Source organism: Polyodon spathula, unplaced genomic scaffold (assembly GCF_017654505.1).
Source record: "Polyodon spathula isolate WHYD16114869_AA unplaced genomic scaffold, ASM1765450v1 scaffolds_1416, whole genome shotgun sequence".
NCBI classification, from domain to species: Eukaryota; Metazoa; Chordata; class Actinopteri; order Acipenseriformes; family Polyodontidae; genus Polyodon; species Polyodon spathula.
The window spans coordinates 9,112-20,396 of record NW_024472896.1 but is presented as its reverse complement, the minus strand read 5'-3'; the positions used below and the strand labels follow the sequence as shown (position 1 = coordinate 20,396).

Sequence of the window (11,285 nt, the reverse complement as noted above, 5' to 3'; positions counted from 1 at the left end):
TTTGTTGTGTCTATGAAATCAAACCACTGGAACTGAAAATCTTGGAAAATGATAAAAAATAGGCAAATTAGTCAATTGAATTGATTACTTTTAAATGCAATTCATTTAAAATAGCAAGAGAAAAGGAATGCATAGCCACACATGGTAAAATGCATGAGGAGGGTTTTAGATGACAAGCGCTGGGAATTCTGTGTAATTTATTTTTCTATTTCAGGATTGATATCCACAGAGAGCCGGTTCAGATCGGAAGGCGAGTCAGCGGACTGCGACGCCCCCAGCCAGCCCCACTTCCCCCCCTACTCCCCGAAGTGCCGCTGGGCCGCGCTGTCTGGCCTGGACCCTGACTCTCTCCAGTTCCCCGGCGGGGCACCCCTGCAGCTGGACTCTGTCCCCCCTGGGATTCTGGACAAAGTGTCTCTCTTCTACTGCTGCACCAGCTGCGGCAAAGTCTTCTGGGAAGGGTCCCACTTCGGACGTGTCATCTCCCAATTCCAAGAGGTGCTGAACGTCTCGGATGGACAAACCATTTACCAGCACCAGTAGGAGAGGGCTGAAGTCAATGCCTGTGCCTGGGAAGGAGAAGGAGAAGGACACACCACAAGAGCTAGCGAGACTGGCCTGGCTGATTTATGTTCTTTTGTAGAGTTGTTCTGTAGACGCTGGAGTCTGATCTCAACAACACCGCTCTTTAACTGTGTGAATACAGCTGGGGTTTTTCTCACCCACTTTTTGATATAATCTACAAGATATAACCATGAACCGTGGAACAATCCGGTTTATATATTTCTGTGGGCGGTGGCGCCAAGACCCCAGCGCTGTTTATATCACTGACATCTCGCTGCGTCTCTCTGAAAAAAGGTCTTCTCTTGGAGAGAGAGACAGAAAACTTCAGAAAGCTTTTTATTCAATGCAGCTCAGTGTAACCCTTCGTCCTTGCTCGTTTTAAAAGAAGAACATCGGTTTTATTGTTTTCATTTCTTTAATTAAATGTAGTTAATGAGCCTTCTTGTTGATGTCTGAAGGCTCTTCTTTAAATGATTAGAGTGTCCAATTTGTTATTTGTCCTTCAGCAATGGTTTTCACTGCAGGGGAGTTCACCTCTCCCTGTTTGAGCTTGTGGGGCTGTCCTGTTTCACCAAGTTTGTATTTTTCACACAAAACGAAAAGCTGGAGTTTGTCATTCACCCAGTGTTTAGCAGATTCGTTCCTCGTTCCTGTGTCTCTTGGACTCTTGAGTAGAGTGACCAAAATAAAATAGCTGTGTGTCTTAACAAAAGGAGCATCTTGCAGCATTTGGTCAATGGGAGCTGTCCTCCCGTATCGCTGTACACACTGTATGCCGAAAATAAATGCCAAATTGTAAAAAATAAAAATACGAAATCTAAACGCGCACAAAAGTGCAAACTCTAAATGAGTGTTATCAGGATTCTGTTGAAACAAGGAGGTGGGATTTTTTTTTGTGGTTACGCCAGTTTAGAAAGACGCTGTTATCTTGCAATTCAATACCGTGCTTGACACATGTTCGACCCTGTAGGGGTGCGGCTTGCCTGAATGTATATTTTGTTATCGTTCCTGTTGTGCTGATTGTAAATCCCTACCGGAGATTTGCTGCGCATTTGGACAGCGGTTTATGTGGGCAGGACTCGGCTACAGGAGCTCAGTTGTGTCAACCTGTTTCCAGAACTGTTGGACTTAGCCCGTGCTCAGCTGAAACTAAGCACTTACAACCTTCCCCTCTCCCGTGACTTGTTCTGTTGCACAGAGCTACCTGTCTGCAGCAACCATTACAAATCACCTAGGTGGAAGAACCTTATAGTGAGGCCGGCCGCACAGTCCCAGTGTTAGATCACCTGCAAGTGAAGACTCTTTAAAAAGACAGGCCCCTTGAGCGGCTGTTGCATAAACGGGTTAGATTGCATTTACATGTGAAAGATCTGTCATCGTTGCCACCCACATGCGGCTTCGTGCATGCGAACCTGCAGTCTGTGTGCAAGCGCTGTGTGTGTGTGTGTGTGTGTGTGTGTGTCCTTGTAAATACACAACATGCTGGTTTAGCCTCAGTGTTGGATGCCTATCCATGGATGTTCAGGAACATTAGATTCCCGCATCTCCCTTCCTATCCTGGCTTTAGACGCAAGGGTGGCCAGTCACAGTCCAGGAGGGCGATTCCACTCCAGGTTTACAGCTCATATGAGATCATTAACTACTTCAGGGTCAAGTAAGCCATTTAGAACAGGGTTGGAACAAAGACCTGGCGTGGGAGGACCAACTTGCCCCCCCCCCCCGCTAGAGGGTCCGTGATACAGTCTACCAATGAGCTTCATGTTTCGCGTGTGTCCTGTTGAATTGACAGAGCTGCCAATGTGTGATATCAGCACTGAACAGCAAGATCTGATCAAACAAAAAAAAATGAATTCAAAATTCATTAGAGGGGGTTAACATCTCAATTCAAAAGCTTAGAGTGGTGGTTTTTTTTTTTTTTTTTTTTTTTTGCTCCTGACAAAATGAAAAGCCACTGAACCTGTTCTCTGTTCTGCACATCAGTGCCCCGGCATTAGCATCCAAGGGTTGCTTTACAACCGCGTGTAACCGGAATGAAGAAAAGAATTACTTGCTAATTAATTGAGCTCAACATTACTGACGCTTGACCGTGCACGGTACATGCATGCTGTCGCAATCTGTCATTCGCCCTTAATTGATTGCAGACTGGCTTGTATGGGCTGAAATTAAATTGATTAGTTAGCATCTGAGGAGCTGAGCTGGAAAGAGTTAGCCTGAGCGGAGAGCAGGACAGACTGCGCAGTGAGCGGGGGGGGGGGGGGGTATTTGGTGTGATTCACTATGTTTTGTGTTTTCTAGTTCATTTTATTGGGGTCGCCTTAATGAGTAGGGTCACTGGTCTGTGCTTGTGCGGGTCGCTGTGCAGTCCATGGGGTTGCACAGATGTTATTGTTTTATTTCTCTGTAGTTTGAGACTCACTCTTGGACAATGCAATATGTTGAAGTAAGTCGCTGTCACTGTCCGCACACGATTGCATTGATTACTGTTTCCATAGTCACTGGAAACAGTAGTGACCCTAGCGGATCGTGAGAGGATAGTGCAGAGGGACCAGTGGAAACTCTTAATAGAAACGGGTGTTTTTTATGATTATTACTTTGAAAAAACAACTGCTCTTAATCTGCGTCATGGTGTAGTTTCAGTTCTGCAAAGTTATTGTACCAGCAGGGCTTTCACTGGCACTAAAGCAGCTGATTCACTGCTGTCAGTAGCTGCACAAAACAAATTATTACCACCCATTTCACTTTCTCTACGTGAATATAGTACAAGTGTTTCTCATTCTTCAGCCCTGATGGTGCTACACTACTGGCAGTGTGTTTGGGTCACAGAATTTGAACTGGAAATAGGAAGCCTCAGAAAGACTGCTGCCAGTAGATTTTATACTGGTGCTAACTCTGATACTTTTATTTTTCCAAACTCGAAACGCCTTTTATTAAATGGATGCATTATTAAACAGTCGTGTGTGTGTGTGTGTGTGTGTGTGTGTGTGTGTGTGTGTGTGTGTGTGTGTGTGTGTAGGGGGTATTGTTGTGCTTGCTGACAGCGATCTAAGTTGATAAGCATATGTTTTGTTTTATTTAGCGGCTCTTGTGGGCTGCTGTGTTAGCGCTCAACACGTCGGGGGGGACGGGGGGTGTTGCAATGTGGCTCGCCTGGTTGCTGTTGGAATCGTCTCCACTTAGTAATGCCCTTTAACAAAAAAAAAAATGGCACACGCATTTCCCTTTCTTTAAAAGCAATGTTGTTGTTTTTTTTTTTAAGTATCCGTTCCCCGTAACTCTGCATTGTATTTTAAAGTTGTGTGCGCGTATAATACAATATTTACTTAAAAAAAAAAAAAAACCCTCCAAACCCGTTAAAGTTTTCCCTCTCTTTTTTCAGTCTTCAAATATCCCTTCTTTTTTCCAACACAGTTTTGCGTCACCGTCTGTATAACAGATAGTTATTTGATCCCCCCCCCTCTCTCTCTCTCGCTCTGCCTCAGTGCTGGGAAGAAACGCTCGCCTCTTTCCCACGCTCTTAACGCACGTGTTAATGAATTGGCTCTCGGCCCCGCCTCACCGACAGCCAGAACACGCCCCCTCACACATAACCCCGCCCCTCTGGTTGATAACCCCGCCCCTCCCGTTGATAACCCCGCCCCTCTCGTTGATAACCCCGCCCGGTCAGCGCAGGACGCTCACTTTCCCGGGACAGCCCTGTGTGTTGATTGCAGTTCACAATGCACTCCGGTGAATTTACACAGACCGACATAAATATAAGGTAGCCTGTTTAATTACAGTATTATTACACCACAAGCACTGATACAGGCTGCTACAGCTTACTTCATTCTATTATCATTAATTTATATTTTCTTTAAAATAATGAACGTTTGATTTATTTTTGGGGTGAGGCACAAAAAAACATTAAACTGCAAAAATGCGAATAATTGGAATTTGCATGGGCTCCAGACAAACTGGACACCGCTTTCTAAAAACAAAAATAATATTTCACTTTTTTTAAATTCCTTTATTAAACCGTTTAAATAGAAATAATTCATGCGTTAAGACAAACATTTGGAAAAAAAAAGAGTACGTATATATGAAGAAAAAAATACCACGATGAAAGTTTGCAGCGATTATGTTGGTGTACATGTGTTTGTGTGTTGTTTTTCTCTCTTGCTGCTGGATATTTTAAATGTGATTTTTCTTAAGCGAGTGCTGCTATCGTGCTGCGCGTTCATCGGTGCTTCTTTGTGTTACAGTCCCGTTTAGCAGAGAAGCACGTGTGGCGGGTGTCCTCCACTACTCAATACGGAGCCCCGGTAATGAAGCTGCTGTTTCTCTGAGGGAGTCGCGCATGTGCGTTTCCCTGCTGCATTGCCAGTTCGCGCCTTCACAAGAACACTTGTGGGGGGGGACACTGGGACTTGGCAAATCTTTTTTTGGTTTGGCTATTAAAGTATTATTTGTTTTACACGTGTTATTCCACTCCAAAGTATATATATATAGCCTATTAATTCATTTGGCTAGCGCATTGAGAAAGATGCCAGTTCTACTGGAATGATGAACGAGGTACCATGCGTCCAGTCACAGAGCACACCGCGTCGCTCCGCACAGGACTCTTCAGCGCTGGGTTAATAACTTCCACTCAGAGAGCCGCGCAACTCCATGTGTAAAGGTTATGAGCCCTGGAGGCAAGACAATGTGGATTTGTATTGAGACATTTCGGACAGGCGACAGGGGCAGCAAACGAGTGTGATGCAAACTCTGTGACACCAACGCCTGTCCAATTATTTCTCCTCACGCTAACGGTCCATTGTCAGCGGGGTGTTGCATGATATATAATAATGCACACAGTGTAAAATCACAAAGGAATGCAACAGTGTGACCGCCCGTCTTTAACTGTACAGGACAACCCATTGTCGAGCTGCAGATAGCAGGAAAGACTGCCACACCACATGCCTCGGTAGTTTCAACAGGCATTGCAACGATTGGGTCACCCACACAGTGTGGAATAAACTTCTATAAAGTCGCTTTCTGCGCTGCCACGCCTGTAATTTACGCAAGTTTCTGAAGGTGTGTGCCCTAGTATTTTGAAGTGTTTAAAATGAGTTGAACTCGCGTTGTTTTCACTGGCCTCCTTACTCCTCTTCGCTTGCACACCCGGTGTATTTCAATAGGCCTGCACTCCCAGCTCTATTGTGTGTGTGTGTGTGTGTGTGTGTGTGTGTGTGTGTGTGTGTGTGTTTAATCACTTGGCAATTCCTTTACGCCTCCCTTTCCATTCCACTTCACAATTGTAAATATCACTGTTTTCATTGGGCCGGGCATGGATTTTAAGATACAAAAACGACTATCGAATATATTCATGGAGTCCAGGTATAACACACTGTCGCTTTCAGTAATAAAGCTTAAACCACCCGTGGCACATTTGTCTAGCGCTTTTTTGTGATAAACGACCGCGGATCCATTCTGGGAGCGCACATTATTACGCTCTCTTGGAATTGAAACCCGTGCGCACTTTGGAAAGGGGGTCTGTAACAATCTGACCGAATACAACTATACCGGTTATTAATATCGCCATTCCCAGCTAGTCATCTTCCACCAACCAACCCCGACGCTGCAGAGGTTCCCAGCGCCCAGTGCAGATTAGATTCGGTGCATTTAAACCTGTAGCTATTGAAACAAAGGAACGAAACCAGATAATAATTCTGATCTCGCAAGGAAGTGTGTGCTTGGATACAATTTCAACGAAGTAGAACTCATGTCGGAGGGCCCCCCGCATTCCCCACACAATAAATGGGGGTACAGGCAGTGCCGTCCGCTTTATCTAGACCCGGCTACTGGCGCCCCCTGTCTGTGGGCTTCGGTAATGCTACGTGATTCAATAATAAAGCTTAAACCTTATGTGGCTCTTATACTCCGGCATTTTCAATAGAAATGGTTGAGGTACAGATTGTGTGTGTGTGTGTGTGTGTGTGTGTATCTATATATATATATAACAATAACAATGCGTTCTTTGGTTTTCACTGTGCACGGCCAGTCTCATGAGAGATTCAGTAGGTCCCCGCATGTAAAAGCAAGGTGAAAAAAAAGATAACCACGCCCCATTTAGCGCGCTCGAAGGGCAGCGGCCCTCCCCTTTTCAGCATTTCCAGGTTCTGATCACGCCCACACACGTGGGATAACCGCCAATCCGTGTCCCAGGCCCCGCCCTCTTCTCTGCGAGGTTCGTTTCGAGCGCTCCATTGTTATGCAAATAAGAGGCTTGTAAAAGGGACCCCTCGGCGCAGACCTACTGCAGAAACAAGCTGGGAGAGTAAAGCGAGAGAGGTGAGCGCCATCGGATTAATGCAAAGAGAAGACCTCCCGGGTTTACATTACAACACAGGCAAGTGAACGAAGGAGAGCAGCGCACCGCCTTGGGACGGCTTGTGTACCGACTGATATAACTGTGCAGTAATGCTTACAGCGGGTAGCAGCAATGCAAGCGGCATGTACACATAGACAACTAGTCTGGCTTGATTTTACTCGTTTAGTTATTCAAAGAAAACGCTGTACAAACTTGGCTTTCGATTGATTGATTTATTATTTTTGTATTTGATTTTTTACAGAGATTGGAAACGAGTTGCAAAACAGATGCCATAAAAGAGGCTCCGTGCAGGGGAGGGAAAAACGACTTTCAAGAAAAGAGAAGAGGAAGAGGTGATACAAGGAAACCCTCGCCAGCCCAGTGCTGGCGTGCAGCTGAACCCGACTCGAGGGATTGAGTATTCAAAGACGCACCGATCCCAGAAAGCGCGTAAAAACCGCTGCAATTGTTTTACAAGGAGAGCGACAACACTGCTGCTATTATAAGGAAAAAAAAAACAAAAGCCATTGGCTCAATCTTGGGAGAAATTAAGACAATTATAATAACGAATTATAAAAATACCGACAAGAGCTTGTAGAATATAGTATATCAGGATTTCCAGCCATTAACCGCTGCGAGCGCATTGTATTCCAATTATTTTGGAGGATTTCTTTTCCCCCTTAAAACTTGATTCCTGAACTAAATCCGCATTGTTTTTTTGTTGCAACTCTTACAACCCTGGATAACATAACGTGCCCAGACTATTTCAACACCACTGCGGAACCCTTAACCTCTCCGACGACGACCGCCCACCGCAGCGCTTCAGCCATGAGTCAGACCGAGATATCGCCCTGCAATGCGCCCCAGAAGGTGTTCCAAGAGGCGGTGAAGCAGGGCAACACCAAGGAGCTGCATTCTCTCTTGCAGAACATGACGAACTGCGAGTTTAACGTCAATTCTTTCGGCCCCGAGGGGCAGACGGCTCTGCATCAGTCAGTGATTGACGGGAATCTGGAACTGGTGAAGCTGCTGGTGAAATTCGGAGCGGACACCCGGCTAGCTAACAGGGAAGGCTGGAGCGCCCTACACATCGCTGCTTTCGGTGGGCACCAGGACATTGTGTTATACCTCATCACCAAGGCGAAGTACTCGTCCGCCGCACGGTGATCGGAGCGCAAACACCGCCACCGACGCAAACTCAAGACGTGCGGGCAGCTAAACGCCGGTAAACCAAATGTTCAGAACTGGCGTTTCAAATTGCGGGCAAAGACCAAAATCGGACACTTGCCTTAAGCAAAATAAAGGTTGATTACGCAGACGAGCGCAAATTGATGCTGGTATTTATTACTGTATAATCTAGGAGAAAAAAAAAAAGTAATCGTTTTTATTTTAAAGTGTTGAAAATGAACGCAGTTAAAATATTGCGTCGGTACTAAACAGTTCAAACAGTTATCAAAAGCTTCCCGCTGCGATGCCTGTGTAACACCCTTTTATTACTGTCTGCTTGCTGTAATGAAACGCCAGTTTGTTCACCTTGGGCTGGCGCCTTGCCCCGCACGCATTCTAGGAGTTTTGTTTTGTTGAAAGTTTTTTTTGTTTTTTTTTAAAGATGAAACATGCGGATATGTCGATTTGTCTAAATGAAAAATGAATTCGTTTGTTATTAAGTGGCGTCATTTCCATTTTATATCGAGGCTACATGGCTGTATTGTGGTTTTGTTTGGGTGTGTGTGTGTTTGTGTGTTTTTAAACCCTGTACAGAGTGCAGTTTAAATTATAAGTGGGATAGCGAAGGAGTATATTGTCCAGCAGATGTTAATAATATACCCGTTTGTCTCGGCTGGTGGCTCATATTTGCTTGAAACGGGCTTACTGCAGAATGGATCGCGTTTATTTCCAAGTTTCTCTTGAAATACTCCCATTCTCCTCGCAGTGCTTCCTTCTCAATTCTTTCATTGTGAAGTCTTATTTTTAAAGACTCGGGATGCTTCATGGATATACTTTGAGAAGCGCAGATTTTTTTTAAAAGTCTTGTATTATAAGTTGTTTTTTAATCCTATACAGGTTTAAAAAGAAAATTACAAAAAAAAGGTCTCTTAAATGAAAAGTGATTTTAAGTTTTGAACGAAGCTGCTTCTGATTCAGTCTGCCGTGGTTTGTGGAGGGCCCACAACACACACGTAAACGACTTTGTAACTACTTTTTGTTTGTTTAAAAGTTAATTCCTAAAAATAACTCATCTTTTTTTTTTATTCTACTGTATTTTGGTTTTCTTTACCATCTACCTCGACTGTACACAGTATTCGTGGTTTTAGCAAGAGATCTGCTGGGTATTGACTCAGAAACATGATTCTCGCATCATCAGCGTTGCAATCTCTTAACTGTTTTGCATTACTTGTTTCGTTTCGGATGTAAACAAACACAGAACAATCTGCTGAGTTTTCGTATGTCATTGATTTAAATAACGACTTTGATTTATAATTTCAATTATATATGATAATGAAGACTTTTTTTCATACCCCCCCCCCCCCCCCCCCCCCCCCCCCCCCATTTGTTTTTATTCATAGGATCTTTTGCTAAAACCTTACTTTGGGAAATCATAATTACTATTTTTAACACGACCAAACATAAACTGTTGAGCATGAATATATTTTTCAAGAGTTATTATATTTTAATATAGTTTTGGGACTTGCAAAAAGTTAAATGCTTGACTGATTTTTAGATTAAAAAAATAAGTCAGGGCGTTTCTGTTGCACAAAAAAAGTGGAGCCTTTTGCGCCCCCTGGTGGATGTTTTGGAAACTATCAGGCGCAGAGGCCAACGGATTTTACTACTGAACAGGACTCGGAGGGGGGGAGAGAATTTGGGGTTTTTTTCCTCCCTCTCCGTGCTTCTTACTCCAGTTCTTAATGCCACGCACGACTCCAGCAAGAAAAATGGAAACATCGGATAAAGGAAACATCGGATAACAACAACAAAATAGAACTGGCTGCATTTTGAAGTCACAGAACCTAGTAACATTTTTTTTTTTTTTTTTTTGCAATGCTGCTTTTTATCATTGTTATTATTGTGTGTCGTTGTAAAAGTTGAAAAGGCTAACAGAAGGACGATTACAATCGCACTGTAACGCAGAAAGACATCGAGGTGCCGACTTTCACACTACGTGTGTGTGTGTGTGTGTGTGTGTGTGTGTGTGTGTGTGGTGCTTGTGCTGTTCTGCATCTGCTGTTGTTATTGTGTATTTTGTCCTAGTTGTTGTGTTATCTGTATATGACCTTCTCCCATCATTTATTTTTAAAAGCTGTTTTTAGTCGGGTGTCGGTGAATTGTGGATGAATCTACAAGCATATGTGTGAATGAAAGCCAAGAAAAGAAATGGTTATTTTAAAAACAAAAAAGGAAGAAAATATATATGCATAGCTTGTTTTAAACTTGAGAAATCAATTTTATTTACATTGCACTGATAACTGATTTTTTATAAACTGTTGGTTTTATACCAACTTATTTTTTTTTTTAAATTGATTTTTCTGAATAGAAAAAAAAAAAACTACAACGAAATACTATTGTATACAAATAAATAAATAAATGAGCTCCAGGTTCTAATTAAGAAATGGGTTACTTTGCAACACGTAATGTTTGCAAAAATCTCTGATGGGGTGTGAAAGAAAACGGCGAACCCTTTTTCTGAAGTGCGTCTCGGCCGTGTCGCTGTGCGGGGGGCATTGGAGGGAAAGACCGTCGCAACGCGAAGCTGCACGATGCACGGATGTTTGATGGGAAAGTTTTACTGGAGCATGCCATAACATTTATGACATGTCAGTAAAATAAATAATAGAGTAAAGAAATGAAAAAAAAAAATAAAGCGCTATATTGGTGTTTTATTTTTATTTTTTTTTTATTTAAAAAAAAAAAAATAGAAAGTTGGACCAAGTTGTGTGAATGTCTTTTGCAAGAAGATCGCCAGGATGATTCGAGCTCGACTTGGTTTGGGGACAAAACGAAAGAGAATCCGTTTGCAAATGGACGTTCCGTTGATATGTTCTTATTCTGTAATGTTGTAACGCTGTGATCAATGTGAAAAAACCAATATGTATGCTGTGATTGTGTACGTTTGTGTACAAGGCAGTGCCGAAATCATTAAAACTTTACTCGTGGTAAAAATCAAAAAAACATGTATTTGTTCCTGTGCGTAATTAGTATTGCTTTTGTTTTCAAATGAAAACACGTCTCTCTCTCTCTCTCTCTCTCTCTCTCTCTCTCTCTCTCTCTCTCTCTCTCTCTCTCTCTCTCTCTTTCAATAAACTTGGAGCACAGTTCTGCTGCGACCTTCCACTCCAAAATGGAGAGATAGGTGGGGAGGGGGCTCTTTTGCGCATGACTCGGCACCTTTTTG

The 11,285-nt window shown here is 43.2% G+C and overlaps 1 protein-coding gene across 1 annotated transcript; it reads left to right on the top strand.

Annotated features, from left to right (window-relative positions):
• The first annotated feature begins 7,155 nt into the window (after positions 1–7,155).
• Positions 7,156–11,062, top strand: LOC121309615 (notch-regulated ankyrin repeat-containing protein A). The gene has a single exon (XM_041242628.1). It carries the CDS (start codon positions 7,721–7,723, stop codon positions 8,057–8,059), a length of 339 nt encoding a protein of 112 aa, XP_041098562.1. The 5' UTR covers positions 7,156–7,720; the 3' UTR covers positions 8,060–11,062.
• The last annotated feature ends 223 nt before the right edge of the window (positions 11,063–11,285 follow it).

Coding starts and splice junctions, on each gene's coding strand:
- LOC121309615 (XM_041242628.1), top strand. CDS start 7,721: ATGAGTCAGACCGAGATATCGCCCTGCAATGCGCCCCAGAAGGTGTTC.